General features: G+C 46.4%; 2 protein-coding genes across 4 annotated transcripts in view; one reads left to right on the top strand and one right to left on the bottom strand.

The window, feature by feature from the left end:
- The window catches only part of ankrd44 (ankyrin repeat domain 44), a 54,198-nt gene extending 42,468 nt beyond the window's left edge, over positions 1–11,730 (top strand). Inside the window, exons 19-28 of one of the 2 annotated variants that reach the window (XM_083642115.1) lie at positions 729–816; positions 938–1,055; positions 1,535–1,757; positions 2,098–2,185; positions 4,911–4,994; positions 5,829–5,974; positions 6,121–6,203; positions 6,300–6,382; positions 6,987–7,078; positions 9,052–11,730. In XM_083642115.1, the coding sequence (XP_083498241.1) occupies positions 729–816; positions 938–1,055; positions 1,535–1,757; positions 2,098–2,185; positions 4,911–4,994; positions 5,829–5,974; positions 6,121–6,203; positions 6,300–6,382; positions 6,987–7,078; positions 9,052–9,311 (1,265 nt within the window). In that variant the 3' untranslated portion in view covers positions 9,312–11,730. The remainder of the gene's footprint in view (positions 1–728; positions 817–937; positions 1,056–1,534; positions 1,758–2,097; positions 2,186–4,910; positions 4,995–5,828; positions 5,975–6,120; positions 6,204–6,299; positions 6,383–6,986; positions 7,079–9,051) is intronic. The other variant, XM_083642114.1, reaches the window with a different exon arrangement.
- A 1,007-nt stretch (positions 11,731–12,737) lies between these two features.
- pikfyve (phosphoinositide kinase, FYVE finger containing) overlaps positions 12,738–17,500 on the bottom strand; it is a 41,005-nt gene continuing 36,242 nt past the window's right edge. For both annotated transcript variants that reach the window (XM_083641498.1, XM_083641499.1), the window contains 10 exons: positions 16,666–16,761; positions 16,474–16,554; positions 15,336–15,430; positions 15,167–15,226; positions 14,760–14,936; positions 14,547–14,650; positions 14,307–14,435; positions 13,887–14,148; positions 13,647–13,721; positions 12,738–13,417 (listed from right to left, as the gene is read on the bottom strand). In XM_083641498.1, coding sequence (XP_083497624.1) covers positions 13,302–13,417; positions 13,647–13,721; positions 13,887–14,148; positions 14,307–14,435; positions 14,547–14,650; positions 14,760–14,936; positions 15,167–15,226; positions 15,336–15,430; positions 16,474–16,554; positions 16,666–16,761 — 1,195 coding nt within the window. In that variant the 3' untranslated portion in view covers positions 12,738–13,301. The remainder of the gene's footprint in view (positions 13,418–13,646; positions 13,722–13,886; positions 14,149–14,306; positions 14,436–14,546; positions 14,651–14,759; positions 14,937–15,166; positions 15,227–15,335; positions 15,431–16,473; positions 16,555–16,665; positions 16,762–17,500) is intronic.

Here is a 17,500-nt window from a genome sequence, read left to right as displayed (position 1 = left end):
TACATATTTACAGTATATACAGTCACATGACCTTTACATATTTATATCCAGTACATACAGATAGCTGACAAATTAAAGACAAAACCAACATGAAGTGTCTTAGTATGGAGTCAGGCCACCGTGAACCTCCAGAGATTTGAAGATGAAAGTTTATATTTGATCATTTGTTCTTATAGAGAGGCAAAGTGACCGCCTACTTCCTGCTTCAGCACTGTAGTACCAGAGATTTTCATCCGCCATTTATTTTCCCATAGACATTTTGTAAAATGCTTATAAAAATAGTTTTACTTGTTCAAATCAAACGGTACAGATATATTTAGAAACAGGAGAGACCATAGAACATTTCACTCGGACCAAAACGTTTAAAAAAAATTGCGGATTTAAAGAAAATATTTTTTCCTTTTTGGTTTATTCATGTAATGTCAATTAGATGGTAATCTGCATGAGAAATAAAGAAAGAAAAAAAATGATAATGATCATCTGCATATAGTGATCAATTTGACCCGTCCCAAGGTGATCAGTACAAGAGGAGTGCACTGTAGTTATTTGTCTGTATTGTGTTCAGTGCGCACTATCTGTCATGTTCTTCCCATTCTCTGCTGCTACAGTATGTTGGGCCACTTTCCCCACAGGCATCATTCAACTTTCATCTAATCTCCCTCGCCCTGAATTGGTGGTAATTTACTAATAATGTAGCCTTTCTGTCACCCTCCCTCCCTCCCTCCCAGTGATGAATGGTCATACAACATGTGTGCGCCTCCTGCTGGATGACTCGGACAGTGCAGACCTAGTGGATGCTGCTGACTCCCAAGGACAGTGAGTGATTCTCTTTCTCTCTGTTGCCCCTCCCCTCATGTCTTCTTCTTCCTACAAATGATCTGAATATGTCCTTCCTGTCCTGTCTCTGTGTCGCCTGTCCTCTGCCTCGTCCCCGCAGGACTCCTCTGATGCTGGCGGTGGCGGGAGGTCACGTTGACGCCGTGTCCCTGCTGCTGGAGAGAGAAGCCAACGTCAACATGGCCGACAACCACGGGCTCACCGCACTGCACCTCGGGGTAAGCCTCACTGTGTGTGTGTGCGTGTGTGTGCGTGTGTGTGTGTGTTAGGGCTGGGCAATATGGTTGAAATCAATATCACTATAAGTACTTTTTTTTTTTTTTTTGGTATGGCTCACATATGCAATAATATCACGTTAAATCCAGTTGAACTGAATGGTAATGTTAGGGGTGATGTCAAACAAAATCAAAATATACAAATAATATTCCTTCAATGTGTTTCACACTTCATTTTGTCAAAGTAAGTAAAATGTGCTTGTTTGTCATCAATTTTGACAGCAGAATTGTGTCACGATGTCAGTTGTTGTCAGTTGATGTCAGTTGTTGTCGGGACGTAGTTGTCGGAGCGTAGTTGTCGGGAGCGTTTCAAAATGGCCGGAGCCAGACTGAGAGACTAGCGATGACCTGATCTACCCACAGCAGTCATTCAAGTTTCATTCCCATCTGCTGCGATCTAATCCCTGCTTCCGCCTGTGCAGCTGCTGTGTGGGCAGGAGGAGTGTGTGCAGTGTCTGTTGGAGCAGGAGGCGTCTGTCTTGCTGGGCGACTCTCGGGGGCGGACGGCCATCCACCTGGCGGCGGCGCGAGGCCACGCCTCCTGGCTGAGCGAGCTGCTGAGCATCGCCTGCTCCGAGCCGCCCTCCCTGCCCCCCCTGAGAGACCAGTGTGGATACACCCCTCTGCACTGGGCCTGCTACTACGGTTAGTATGGTTACTATGGTTACTATGGTTACTATGGTTAGTATGGTTACTATGGTTACTATGGTTAGTATGGTTACTATGGTTACTATGGTTACTATGGTTACTATGGTTGGTGTTTGTCTGGGAGGGTGTGGCTGTTCCAATGGGTCTCCCCACCAAAAGACACTCACAGGTGCACTTTGTTGCCTTCTACTCCTACTGTCTGACTGTCTTTTCGTGTGTGTGTGCGTGCGTGCGTGCACGTGTGTGTGTGCGCGTGCGCGTGCACGTGTGTCTGTGTGTGTGTCTGTGTCTGTGTCTGTGTGTCTGTGTCTGTGTCTGTGTCTGTGTGTGTGTCCAGGTCACGAGGGGTGTGTGGAGGTACTGCTGGAGCAGAAGGGTTGCCGCTGCATCGATGGGAATGCATTCACTCCTCTGCACTGTGCTGTGTAAGTCTTAAGTCACACAAATTGACATTTTGAAACACGATGAAAGGATTTGGGACATCCTCTGTTTCTGATTTTGTTTATGTAATATTCTATAGGGAAAAGTTGTATTGGATTTGCCTATATTTTATATCTGTGCTTGTAAATAGGGTGTAAATAGCCTGGCCGTTATGGCGTGTCTATTTGTACCCGGGTGCAAATAGACACTCATATATACATAGATTATGTTATTGTGCATGGGAACTACCGGTACACACAAAAAAAGAGCACGAGAAATTTCAACACTTTTCTTTTTGTCCGCAAGCGACATTCCAAAATTCACCAGCCACTCGCAGTATTTTACCAGCCACTCGCAGTATTTTACCAGCCACTCGCAGTATTTTACCAGCCACTCGCAGTATTTTACCAGCCACTCGCAGTATTTCACCAGCCACTCGCATATTTACCAGCCACTCGCAGTATTTTACCAGCCACTCGCAGTATTTCACCAGCCACTCGCATATTTACCAGCCACTCGCAGTATTTTACCAGCCACTCGCATATTTACCAGCCACTCGCAGTATTTTACCAGCCACTCGCATATTTACCAGCCACTCGCAGTATTTCACCAGCCACTCGCATATTTACCAGCCACTCGCAGTATTTTACCAGCCACTCGCATATTTACCAGCCACTCGCAGTATTTTACCAGCCACTCGCAGTATTTTACCAGCCACTCGCAGTATTTTACCAGCCACTCGCAGTATTTTACCAGCCACTCGCATATTTACCAGCCACTCGCAGTATTTCACCAGCCACTCGCATATTTACCAGCCACTCGCAGTATTTTACCAGCCACTCGCAGTATTTTACCAGCCACTCGCAGTATTTTACCAGCCACTCGCAGTATTTTACCAGCCACTCGCATATTTACCAGCCACTCGCAGTATTTCACCAGCCACTCGCATATTTACCAGCCACTCGCAGTATTTTACCAGCCACTCGCAGTATTTTACCAGCCACTCGCAGTATTTTACCAGCCACTCGCAGTATTTTACCAGCCACTCGCATATTTACCAGCCACTCGCAGTATTTTACCAGCCACTCGCATATTTACCAGCCACTCGCAGTATTTCACCAGCCACTCGCATATTTACCAGCCACTCGCAGTATTTTACCAGCCACTCGCAGTATTTTACCAGCCACTCGCAGTATTTTACCAGCCACTCGCAGTATTTTACCAGCCACTCGCAGTATTTTACCAGCCACTCGCAGTATTTTACCAGCCACTCGCATATTTACCAGCCACTCGCAGTATTTTACCAGCCACTCGCATATTTACCAGCCACTCGCAGTATTTTACCAGCCACTCGCAGTATTTTACCAGCCACTCGCATATTTACCAGCCACTCGCAGTATTTTACCAGCCACTCGCAGTATTTTACCAGCCACTCGCATATTTACCAGCCACTCGCAGTATTTTACCAGCCACTCGCAGTATTTTACCAGCCACTCGCAGTATTTTACCAGCCACTCGCATATTTACCAGCCACTCGCAGTATTTTACCAGCCACTCGCATATTTACCAGCCACTCGCAGTATTTTACCAGCCACTCGCAGTATTTTACCAGCCACTCGCAGTATTTTACCAGCCACTCGCAGTATTTTACCAGCCACTCGCAGTATTTTACCAGCCACTCGCAGTATTTTACCAGCCACTCGCATATTTACCAGCCACTCGCAGTATTTTACCAGCCACTCGCATATTTACCAGCCACTCGCAGTATTTTACCAGCCACTCGCATATTTACCAGCCACTCGCATATTTACCAGCCACTCGCAGTATTTTACCAGCCACTCGCAGTATTTTACCAGCCACTCGCATATTTACCAGCCACTCGCAGTATTTTACCAGCCACTCGCAGTATTTTACCAGCCACTCGCATATTTACCAGCCACTCGCATATTTACCAGCCACTCGCAGTATTTTACCAGCCACTCGCAGTATTTTACCAGCCACTCGCATATTTACCAGCCACTCGCATATTTACCAGCCACTCGCAGTATTTTACCAGCCACTCGCATATTTACCAGCCACTCGCATATTTACCAGCCACTCGCAGTATTTTACCAGCCACTCGCATATTTACCAGCCACTCGCATATTTACCAGCCACTCGCAGTATTTTACCAGCCACTCGCAGTATTTTACCAGCCACTCGCATATTTACCAGCCACTCGCAGTATTTTACCAGCCACTCGCAGTATTTTACCAGCCACTCGCATATTTACCAGCCACTCGCAGTATTTTACCAGCCACTCGCAGTATTTTACCAGCCACTCGCAGTATTTTACCAGCCACTCGCATATTTACCAGCCACTCGCAGTATTTTACCAGCCACTCGCATATTTACCAGCCACTCGCAGTATTTTACCAGCCACTCGCAGTATTTTACCAGCCACTCGCAGTATTTTACCAGCCACTCGCATATTTACCAGCCACTCGCAGTATTTTACCAGCCACTCGCATATTTACCAGCCACTCGCAGTATTTTACCAGCCACTCGCAGTATTTTACCAGCCACTCGCAGTATTTTACCAGCCACTCGCAGTATTTTACCAGCCACTCGCAGTATTTTACCAGCCACTCGCAGTATTTTACCAGCCACTCGCAGTATTTTACCAGCCACCAAGAATTGTAGCGTTGAATATGGATGTGTCATTTGTCTGTGTTGTGTTGAATGTGTTAGGGTGAATGACCATGAGCCCTGTGCATCTCTGCTGTTGGAGGCCATGGGATCAGACATCGCTAGCTGCAAGGACTCCAAGGACAGGTGAGCTGGCTGTGTGCTGCTGTGAGCACACTGACTACGTTTACATGCACACAATATTCCGGTTTTTGCCCATATTCGGAAAATGACAATATTCCGACTAAATTAATAATCCACTAATATTCCCGTTTACATGCAGCCGTAGCTCGCCCTCCCCGACACGTGAGGGAGTTTTTCTGTTGAGAATAAACCGAGCAGCATCACTATTGGTCCATTTCAGGAGCTTGCTGCTGGAAAGTTTGGCGTTGCGATATTTGCACATCCAAGTCTTTCATACAAAGTAGGCTAGTAGCCTACGTTATTACCTCGCAGGCTCCACTCTCTCTTTAAATCGATGTTTCTCATCTCCTCCCGATCAGAAATGTGGGCTTTTCTTTTCGCATGCCAGAGATGATGGATTATATGATTACCGTATATCGCCTCTTCTAGCGCTTTCTAGCACACATCAGTTGACCGCAAACAGGCAACATATGCATCACAAACTGCGGTAAAAACTCTGATTGAGAGACGCATACTCCGAATGCGCTGTATACATGATCAAAGAATCCTCCTAAAACCAGAATAATACTGGAATAACCCACATGTCTGTCTCGGAAAATGCTAAATTCAGAAAAAGGGCAAATTCGAAAAATGCAACTGGAATATGCCTGTTACGTGTCCCTTATCAAATTCAGATTATTGTCATTTTCCGAATAATAGTGGAATATTGTGTGCATGTGAACGTAGTCACTGTTACAATGCTGCTGTGCCACTGTATCATCCCTTACTGTACGTTTCTCCCTCTCTCTCTCTCTCTCTCTCTCTCTCTCTCTCTCTCTCTCTCTCTCTCTCCTCCAGGACTCCTCTCCATGCGGCAGCGTTCTCGGGTCACGTTGACTGTGTCCAGCTGCTCCTGTCCCACGATGCTGCGGTGGACTCGGCGGACCATTCGGGCCGCACGGCGCTGATGATGGCGGCGGAAAAGGGCGGGGTCGGGGCCCTCGGTACCTAGAGCATTCCTTCACTTGGTCGATAGCCTCAATAGTGTGTCTGTGTTATCCTTGTGGCATGGCTGTTTCCCTATAGTATAGTATATAGATTTTGTTGTGCGTGTGTGTTGACATGGCTGTCATTCTGTCCTGTCCTCCAGAGGTGCTGTTGACCGGCGCCAACGCCAACCTCAGTCTCACTGACAAAGACGGCAACACTGCCCTGCATTTAGCCTGTAGTAATGTAAGTGTCCACAGGAGGGCTCCACCTCTGCCTGCCTCACGCTTTCTTCCCAGCTCATAGAGCTTATGCTGTAACCTGACATCTTTCTCCCTCCAGGGAAAGGAGGACTGTGTCTTGTTGATCCTGGAGAAACTGCCTGACTCTGTCCTCATAAATGCCACAAATGCAGCGCTGCAAACGTGAGTGTCCAGGCTTCTGTAAAGACACATTACAGTTTCCATTTGCAATACTGAGGCGGATGGACTGGAAGAAGCTTAAACTCCTACATTGCCAACTTTACAAGCAACCGCAGTGCCAGGGTCAGAGGCACAGGGCCTGGACAACAGATGTAACAAATGTCCATATCTCCCTATGAATGATCATAATTTATGCAGTAGAGTGGTGGTCCTCAAACTGTCTGGGGCCCCTTAGCGGTCTTTTGGGGGTTCTAGGGACTCCTCATAAAAATGTTGAATTCAATTTTACTCTTATTAAATGCACCAGAAATGATCCCACTTAGGAATGTATAATGATAGTGATTTCACCATGTACAGTGTTAGTAGACAGTCATATCATTTAATACTAAATAACATGATCTTCCCAGTCTATCTAATAGGGGTTTATTATGACCATAGAAAGGGGGGGGACTTTTATTTATACATCGCTAAGGCAGAAGCATGAAGCGCGTGAAAAGAGGAAGATGGCAGCCAAGGGGATTTGATGACACATTTTGACAGTATTTTGACGTCACTTTATATGGTTTTTTTAACACCTTCTGTCCCTGTCCTCTCCTGTCTCTGCCAGTCCCCTCCACTTGGCGGCCCGTAGCGGTCTGAAGCAGGCGGTCCAGGAGCTGCTGTCCCGAGGAGCCAGCGTCCAGACGGTGGATGAGAATGGTAGGGCTGCCCCGGTCCGGTCCGGTCCGGTGTGATCCGGTTTGGTCCGGTCTTCACTGCGGGCCCTAAACACATGCTGCGAGCACGGCCCCGCCTCCCCGTCGATGGTTGGCATGAATGTTTTTCCTCCGTCAGCGGTTGGGCTCCGTTCCATCATGAACTCATGAACTCCACCTGAATTGTTTCCAATTGGATTTTCTGCATGCATTGCAAATGCATTTGTTGTTTGTCAGCGTTCCCACCGGTGATGGAATTTCTGGAATGTCATGTGATTCACACGGGGAAAGTCTGGGAATTTGATCATTTTCTTTTGGGGGATTTTTACAAATGGGTCACTTTAAAGGAATATACCAGAATGTATTTCCAACTTGTTTCACACATTCATTGACTTAGCTGGTGGGTTTCAGCTGTTTTTCTCCACAACTATAGTGTAAACCAGACCGTGTTACCCCTTCTGAACTTTTATGAACTGAAACATTAACAATTACAATTTGGGATACGATTTGTAGGTGATGAAAGTGCTCCGATATAGTTATGGAAAGTAATGTAAAAGTCATGGAATTGTAACACCTCAGGTCCACGGTGGGAACCCTGATTTAAACGGAGCAGGTGATAGAACTGATCTCAACCCCTGCTGTTGCTGTGAAAGTATGAACTATGTGCAGCTTGTTTTGCATCATTTCCTCTGTCCTAGACCTAGCTGCTCTGTCCTAGACCTAGCTGCTCTGTCTTAGACCTAGCTGCTCTGTCCTAGACCTAGCTGCTCTGTCTTAGACCTAGCTGCTCTGTTCTAGACCTAGCTGCTCTGTGCTAGACCTAGCTGCTCTGTCCTAGACCTAGCTGCTCTGTCTTAGACCTAGCTGCTCTGTCCTAGACCTAGCTGCTCTGTTCTAGACCTAGCTGCTCTGTGCTAGACCTAGCTGCTCTGTGCTAGACCTAGCTGCTCTGTCTTAGACCTAGCTGCTCTGTGCTAGACCTAGCTGCTCTGTCCTAGACCTAGCTGCTCTGTCTTAGACCTAGCTGCTCTGTCCTAGACCTAGCTGCTCTGTTCTAGACCTAGCTGCTCTGTGCTAGACCTAGCTGCTCTGTCCTAGACCTAGCTGCTCTGTCTTAGACCTAGCTGCTCTGTCCTAGACCTAGCTGCTCTGTTCTAGACCTAGCTGCTCTGTGCTAGACCTAGCTGCTCTGTGCTAGACCTAGCTGCTCTGTCTTAGACCTAGCTGCTCTGTCCTAGACCTAGCTGCTCTGTTCTAGACCTAGCTGCTCTGTGCTAGACCTAGCTGCTCTGTCCTAGACCTAGCTGCTCTGTCCTAGACCTAGCTGCTCTGTTCTAGACCTAGCTGCTCTGTCCTAGACCTAGCTGCTCTGTCCTAGACCTAGCTGCTCTGTCCTAGACCTAGCTGCTCTGTCCTAGACCTAGCTGCTCTGTCTTAGACCTAGCTGCTCTGTCCTAGACCTAGCTGCTCTGTCTTAGACCTAGCTGCTCTGTCCTAGACCTAGCTGCTCTGTGCTAGACCTAGCTGCTCTGTCCTAGACCTAGCTGCTCTGTCTTAGACCTAGCTGCTCTGTGCTAGACCTAGCTGCTCGTCAATTGTGTCATTGCAGACGTTAGTTTCTTGTGTTATTTGCACTGTAGTGGCAGAGGTCAGGTGTGATGTAGCTCATGCCTGTGCGCTGTGTGTACCCCCCATGTCTCTGCCTGTGCGCTGTGTGTACCCCCCATGTCTCTATTGGTCTACTCTACTGTGTCGGCTGGCTGGACACTAATGGAATGCTGCTTCACCCCTCCTCTGTCTCCTCCCTTCTTGTCCTCTGTCTCCTGCTTCGCCTTCCTGCTTCCTCCATGTCCATGTCTTGTTCTCCTCCCTCCCTCTCTCCATCTCTTCCACATCCCCTCCCACACACACCCTCCATCCTTCCTCCTCTTCCTGTTGCCCCCCCCCCCCTCTCTCTCTCTCTTCTCTCTCCCTCAGGTCTGACCCCCGCTCTGGCTTGCGCTCCCAGCAGGGAGGTGGCTGACTGTCTGGCTCTCATTCTGGCTACCATGATGCCTTTCTGCTCCCCTTGCAGCTCCGGGGCTCCATCCCCAGGCGCCCTGCTGAGACAGCTGCCCCGCCAGGGGGGGAAGGGCCCGGCTATTGGCCCCCGGGGGCCGCGCAGCCCCAGGAACCCCTCGGGACCCTCCAGCGAGGGAACCACCGAGAACGACTCGGAAGACTCCGAGACCTTCTGACCCCGACCGACCAACTCTCTGCCCTCCTACCTCCAAGTGTGCACCTGACTTATTTACCACCACCACCACCACCACCACCACCCCCCCACCCCCCTCGTGGAGTGTGAGCAGCGCTGAAGGAATGAAGCAGGGCTGGAGTCCGTTCTTCTTACCAGTCCGGGACACGTGCACACTTCAGGGAGAAGGGTCGAGACTTGGTTGTGACACAGCCTGGATGTTTGCAGTGTGTGTACCCTCTCCCTGCTCTAGCTCCTCCATGTCCCCAGAGCTCCCATCACCATATGGGAAACGTGTACAGAAGCCCCCCGACCCCCTCTCCCCCAGGCTGGAGGCCTGCAGCTCTCTCTCTCTCTCTCTCTCTCTCTTAGTGCCCCCCTTGTTCACAGATAATGAACGGAGCAGCTGCCTGGACTGGTTCAAGCAGCCATATTAGCTACTCCCCTGGAAACGTTGAAAATACGTTCAAGAAGAAGAGTTGGATGTGGGCCAGCGCAGCACAGTTACGGTTCGGTTCTGCATGCTTGTGTCGGACTTACACCACGGTTCTCTCTCCACTCACGGGTGCTTAAATCCAAACCAACCTCGGTACTCAGTCTTTGCACGGCGTAGAAACTAGCCTCTGAGTCTTCTTGTCTTAAAAAAGCCATTTTAACTGTTTGTACAAAATGAAGTGGACCATTAGGAAAGTATAATCTTAACCGTTTTTTTTTTTTTATGATTTTGACTAGTTGATGCACCAAATATTTGACTTCCACGCATCTATTTCTGAACATGTACTGAATAGGGTCATTGTTGCTCCAGGGTCTTTCCATGAAGAGGTACGTACGTAGCGCCCGCAGCAACTGCCCACCAAACAACGAAAGCACAAAATTGTGGAATTGACTTGTTGGCCTGCGGCTCCAGTGTGAAGTGTCGTGAAAAACATCATGAGGTGTTGAAGAGTAGAAACATTGAGCAGGACACATGCTAGGAAAGGTCTGACACATTGACCAACACAGGGTTTGTGAAGATTGGCGTAGCATCACTCGAGGCTGGGATTCAAAGCAACATCTATTGTGTTTATTTATTTGGATCCCCATTCGTTGTTACCGAGGTAACGTCTACTCTTCCTGGGCTCCACCTTAAGAAATCTAAAAAAAATTTTTTTTTAAAGAACTAAGATCTATCATTTCTATAATAGGAGTCTAGACATGTTTGACTTATTGGACTGGTCTTTGTTCTTCCTTCATCCCTTCCTACAGCACATGGCTAGCACACTTTGTAGCCCGAAGTAGCCGGTGGTGACTCAATGTTTTTAGCCTCGAAGCGTGTTTCTAACCCTGCCTGCGAGATGTTTTCATACAAAGAGAAGTCAACCAAATTTGTGGAGTTTGCCAGGCGACCAGACACTTCAGTGAGACGAGGAAAAGCTCTTCTCGGTCAGCAAGGGGATTTTCTTCCCACTGCAGCACGGTATTTATTAACTATGACATGATGGTACAAATACTGCCAGCACTTAAAACGTTCAATAACACAGACCACTTTGCTCTCTCTCCTCCTTCATCCCCGCTTTCCCCATCTACTACCGTTTGTCTACCTACCAGCGATGTGCCAGTGTGTCTCAAACTTGTCCAGTGCCTTGTTAGACGTCTATTCAATTTTAATTTTCTCGATTTCTTTTTCACGACATATCCTCTGATGGTGGATGCTAATGTCCTTATAATTTTTACGTGTGTTTAGGTCGAGCATCATGTGAGAGGTCATGTTACGGTGAATGAAAAAGTATGTGAAGAGTTTGCTGCAAAATGAGGGGCGATTTGTGCGGAGCTGTTGATGAATGGACTTTAAAACCCAGCAAAAATAGTATCTGGCACCAGTGTTTTTACCCCTAAACGCAAAGGCAAAGTGTGTGTGTGTGTGTGCGAGTGTGTAACCTTGGGTAATGATATGAAGTGGAACTGCTTTTTGTATATAGTGTTGTTGTAAAGCACAGCCTTGTATGTAAAAACAAAAACAAAACAATCTCCCTTACAGAAGAGTCTGAACACAGACAGGGACTCCTCCATTCCAAACCAGTCAAAGCAATGGAAATATGAATAAGAAGTGCATGTTTTTCTTTAGTTAGCTTTCAGAAGGTGCGTATTATTAATTTTATTTTGAATTGTGAACCCAATTAGCCTGTTGGGTTGAAATGGAGGTGGCCCCAATGCTTGATAAGCAGCACACACCTTGTTGAGAAGCAGTGTTAAGTCTGCCTCTACTGTCCCTGAGCTGAAGGTCTGCTGAGAGATTGGACGTCTGCCAGTATTACTCTACCAGAGAATGAGCTTCACCAGCCCTGACAATCGCTTTCGTCGTGTGTCTGATGATTTTCATACCAGTTCCTGATGCAGTATGAAATGCTGAGGGCTGTTTGTCAGCTACCCTTTGTTTTATATGAATTGTACAATAAAAAACAAACATCTGTTTTAAGTTACTGCTGTGCTGCCCACCTCCACCCAGGGGGGAAAAAGTGTTTCCTGCACCAATCCATATTGTTCAAGATGGATATGAAGGGGAGGTGGCTTGTGATGCTGCCCCCTATGGAGTGGGAGCTCATTGCAGCTCCAAGATGGGACTTGCTGTGATCTTTGGAGTGAAGACTCGTCATAATCAGTGTTGGGGAAGCTACTTTGAAAGCGCAGCTTAGGAAGCTAACAACTACTTCACAATGGAAGTAGTTTGAACTACAGCAAAGTTAGCCTGCGGAAAATGTAGTTTAGGAAACTATACAAGCTACGCAGAAAAAGTACAAACTAAAACAAATAGCATTAAATTGACAATGTACATGTGTGATATGAAATAAAATATAATAGCCTACAAAAAAGTCACATGCCCGCAAAAAATATGCCTCTCAACTGAGTTTAATGCAATAGCTGACACCCAATATATTCAATGTTATATTTTCTGTTGTAAACAAATCTGGGTTCTTCTGGAGTTTTCTTTTTTATATCTATCCCATCTATATACCATAGAGATAGACACAGTGTTTATCTATCACATCTATATCCCATAGAGATAAAGTGTTTATATGGTTTTATATATAATATATAAATATATACATTTAATTTTATTGCACAAAATTGTAGTTTGAGTAGTTAAACTACATAAATGCCCAAAAAGCAGTTGATCTACTTGACTCACGACACAAATATGAATGTAGTTGAACTACCAGCAAGTTACTGCAAAATGTAGTTAACTACTCCCCAACCCTGGTCATAATTACCTAACTCTCTTTAGCCTTTTCAGTGAGTGAAGTTAAAGCAGCTCCGAGCGAGATTTTCGATTGTTATTAAACAGTCTAAATTTAATATCGATGCCTCACATCTTACCTATAATAGTAGATGAGACCAAAGCCGAGTGAATCGGCCTACAGGGAGAGCACGACAGTTGAAAGCTTTGACAAAACAGTGTTAATATTTTAATAGTTACATACTCTCTGTACATTTACAAACTTTACATGACATTAATTCGTTTGTTCACCAAACTAATAGTAAGATTGTTTGCCTTTGACAGTGATTTGTTGTCACTGCAGGTCCTCCTGAAACAGTTGGGACTCGTGGCACTAATAAAACAACACACCCTCTATGAGAACACGTGATTCCACTCCAGAGGGCGATAAATAAGTTCACAATACTGAAATGTGTGACCCCGATTAAAACAGATATTTACCGTTAGAATAATCGTGCGCTGGCAGAGTGGCACTGTTACTATGGAATGATACTGAGCGTGTACACTGGGGCCATACTTCTGCTTGCATAATATATATATTCAAACATTTACAAAGTCCAGTATAGTCCAGTGTGCTCGTGGTTCCCAACCGGGCCGGAACAACTCTCACTCTCACTGAGGCCTTTGTCCAGGAAGTGGGTCTTTGTGTGCGGGAAGAGAGAGAGAGCGGGCATCTCTGTTTGTGTCTGTTTTATATTGGTGTGCTTGGGACATGCATGAGCTGCAACAGCTCCAGGCCTCTCAGCAGTTGATGCCCAGGCCAGTCCAGTGGTCTGGCACCATGAGGAAGTACTTGTCCATGGCTTCACAGAAACGAGCTCTGTACAGCTCAGGAGAAACCACCGTGGGCAACTTCCCTGGTGACAAACAAACGCACCTCTGTGATCACAATATTAAACCTAAGTAAGAAGTAAAAAGAGCCCCCAGTGCGCTCTCCCACCAGCACAATCTAAATACGTTCTCATCTTTCTCTCATTTTGTATGTGTTCACTAACTAAAATAAACTTTTTGCAAGTGAAATACAGCAGAGACAGCTGTAATAAACAGGGTTTGGAGAAGAGTGTGAGCAGGCAGGAGAAGAGTTACCTTGTCCTCCCAGGATCCCAGTGGATTTGACGACCATCTCCAGTTTCTTGTCCCATGTAAAGGTCCTGATGTAATCTGTAAGTAGCAGGAAAAGGGTTGTAAAGACATCTCCACAAGCTCAGATCATGAATCCACCTTCAACAAGTGGAGGCTGATAGTCAGCATTTCTTATTTGAGACTGACCATCACCACAATTTGTCTCAAAAGTTGCTGCGATCAAATGCATCCTCCTCCTCTCACCTATAATCCCGACGACCAGCTGATCGGTGGCATCGTCCCGCCCCACCAGCAGGGAGTAGTCGATGATGAGGTGGCTGGAGAGGAAGTAGGCGTCGCTGTGTATGGCGGCACGGAGGATGGCCTTGCAGTGGGCACGGATGTAGAGCGGGTTGTCGTGGATCAGCTTCAGGAGGTTCTCGTCCAGCAGAACCACCTCGCAGCTCTCCTTCCCCGAGTCCGTCTTCACGCTGCGGTTCCTCAAGGAGCCTTTCAGGTCGAACACCTGGACAGAGGACAGGGTGAAATATGAAGTACATTCAAGATCTAAGATGTTTCAATACCAGTTAGAAATATCACCAACTTCCAACACTTTGCAGATGTAACTACGGTACAGTGACAGTACTGTGACCGTGCTGACACTGCAGCTGTAGAGAGTCTAACCTGAGCCATCTTGCGTCCGTAGAAAAGGTTCTCCATCACAAGCAGGTCCAGTTTCTTCTCTGTGTTGTTCTGGGAGTTCTTGTAGCCGATCCGGTAGACGCCCAGGATCTTTGCCAACGCAGTCGGCCGCTGTGGTACAAATACGTCAGTTTATGCAGCATAGTACTCAAAATGAAATGCAACACCAAAAAAATCCACATAGTACAGATGGAAAGTGAAACCATTCTTTTCTATCCGTACCTTCTGCTGCACAGCACCAGTGATGTAGGTGAAGTAGTGAGGAGCAAAGTCCAGGAAGGACTGGATCTCCAGTCTGGGCATCTGCTTCAGGATGAACCGGTCATCTGGGAGCACACAGGCAGAGGATGAGAGCAGGCGGTAATTAAACTGAAACCATTCTACGCTGATTCATGTGAGTGTGTTGATGTTCCTCTGTTCGTCATTAGACACAACCTTCTGTGGCGTAGAAAACGGCTCCGGACTTGCCGCCGCGAGCCTGCCAGTTGACACAGTGGGACAGCGAGCGGACAAAGTCATCCTCCGTGCTTTCCATGATCTCATCGCGCATCTTGTGAAACTCCTCGGCATAGTAGATCCGGCAATAGAACTTGGCATTGGCATCGGAGAATTCTACACATCAGAGGACGCACCAAGGGATGAGGGTAAAGGTTAGCGAGGCTCGGACCGTACATTTGCTGATGCACTCCAAAATAAATTGAGGACAAGCATTTAAAATTTTGTTCAACCAATGTCGTACTGTACTGTATTGTAACTTTGGGAATATTTGTAGAAGTCGAAGGAGCTAGGGACAGAGGGGTGATAAACGGTGAGGTTGGGTGAATGAGTTAGAAACTACTCACGTAGTTCAATGTGTGGATTCCCGCTCTGTTTCTTCTGTACGTCCACCGAGTCAGACTCCTCTGCAGAAAACAATAACAAATTAAGTCAAGTATTTCACTTGAAGGTTGACATGTTCATGTCTTCATTAGTGAGTAAGGTGTTATGTGACCACTGGTCCAGGACACCTACTGAGGGGATCGGCCTCCAGGCTGCTGCGGCCGAGCTGGGATAAGGCTGAGTCATTGGGCTTGGCGGGGCTGCTCTTCACCCGACTCTCTCCAGTGCTGCAAAGGAAAGGAACAAAAGAGACGATATATATATATATATATACCGTATATATATATATATATATACCGGTATATATATATATTTCACCTAGGGGTGGGCGATATGGCAAATATCACGATTTTTTCAGGCAGGATCACGATCCACAATCTTATCACGATTCTTTTTCATATTGGTTTTAAGACTATTTTGCAAATTACTGAACAGTGTACACACACACACACACACACACACACAGTTGAGCTTTAATGAGTGAGAGAGACGGGGGGAAATAAAATAAAAGGTGGAGCAGAAACGCGCTCTCCTGAGAGAATACGAGGCAGCAGGATGAGGGCAGCAGCTAGATTAGGAGCAATGTGTCCTCGCATTTAAAATAACTGCCAAAGTCCGACTGAGGCAAATTAAACTCAAACTATCACAAAGATAAAGCAGCCATAGATGAGACTCAGACACTTTTTTCGCGATGAGTTCCGCTCGATCTGCCTGTTTGTCTCTCTGCCAGTGCCCGCATGTTTGTTTAGTGTGCGTGTGTGTTGTAAAGGTTGCATTTGCATTCGTGTCATTTTCATCGCCGTTCATTGTTAACGAGCAGAGCGTGTGTTTAGGCTATCGTCCGGCTCCGTCCCCGAATTAATTTTCATCGTCCCTGATGCTATTTTTAAGGTCCCCGGGATGACGGGAGGTCCTTCGTGTCAAGGCAAGCCCTGGTTGAGTGTGTGTGTGTGTGTGTGTGTGTTTCAGACCAACTGCCCCTCCGTGTTGTCATGCTGCTGCACTTTGCAAAGTGAAAAGGGGGAGGGGAGGAAAACTTGGGAAGCGTCTTTCAGACATAGAAATGCAACTGATAGAATGTGCACTGCATGTAGCGCGATTCTAACAATCTGTCTGGAAAGGCAGATCATGGAGCCATTCTGATCGTGAACGATCTAAGATCGTCATATATCGCCCACCCCTAATTTCACCTAAGTCCCCAGAGAATTGATCTAAATTCCTTGTTTGGAATATACCTCTCAGAAATTCCACCAGTGGGAACTCTGCTTACCTGATGCTCTGTGGGGTTTCATCCCCTCCTGTTTTTGATCCCTTGGACAGGTCTTCCAGGGCCGTCTTATACTCCTTGCAGCTAGAGGGTGAGAAACAACACAGTAACATCATGTTTTAGAAAGTAGATATTGACAGTTAGGAGAACATCTGACTATTGAGAGAAGCTGCTGAGACATAGGGAGCAGGATACCTGAGAGCGAAGGCTATGATGGAGCTGGGCTCTTTCTCACACACCGCGATGGGCACGCGCTCATGTTCGTACATCAGATAGTGCTTGTCTGGATCACTGGCAAAACACATCACAAAACAGTCAAGACATACTATTATCAACTGTTTACTGTTATCAAAGCTGGTAATACTACAGTAACAGTACATACTGTAGTTAACCAAAGTAGTCATCTTTTCAGTGCCGTCCTGATATCACTTTGATATTTATTTGATAGTATTCGTATTATTATTAGTACTATGCATTCTGTGGTAGGTGTGATGCACCTGGAACTTGTTTTTTAGAAAACAGACTAAAAGACAATGGGTATGGGTCATGATATTTTCGAATATTCGAATAGTCATTAAACATTTCTTTTTTAAATAGATATTTATGCAACGATCGTCTTGTCTTAAAAAGTACATTTCCCTTGTTTTGACCGGCACCAGTAGCGGTTCTGGGAGAGAGACGCAGCTAGAAACGTAGATTAGGAGAAATTGTGTTCAACTGTATGTGTTATGGAAATAAAAACAACACTCAGGCCATGTCCACACGGAGACGGAAGCTATCTTTTTTTTTTTCGTTTCAGAAAAGTTTTCCATAAATATGGAAACGTTTCAAGAAATGTGTGTATCCACATGAAACCACTGAAACCGCTGTAGAATAACAGAGAAAGACAATCTCGTCAATAATGGCATACAACCTCTAGGGGCGCACAGTCTATAATGTGTATCTCACTGTAGCAGCAGCTTAAACCCTTGGCTTTGCGGGGAGGTTTGCCATGTCGATGAATAAAATGATGAAACCTACAGTATACAGG

Source organism: Poromitra crassiceps (assembly GCF_964638095.1).
Source record: "Poromitra crassiceps genome assembly, chromosome: 8".
In the NCBI taxonomy this organism is placed as follows: domain Eukaryota; kingdom Metazoa; phylum Chordata; class Actinopteri; order Beryciformes; family Melamphaidae; genus Poromitra; species Poromitra crassiceps.
The sequence above is the reverse complement of the archived record's forward strand: the minus strand, read 5'-3'. Positions and strand labels throughout refer to the sequence as shown.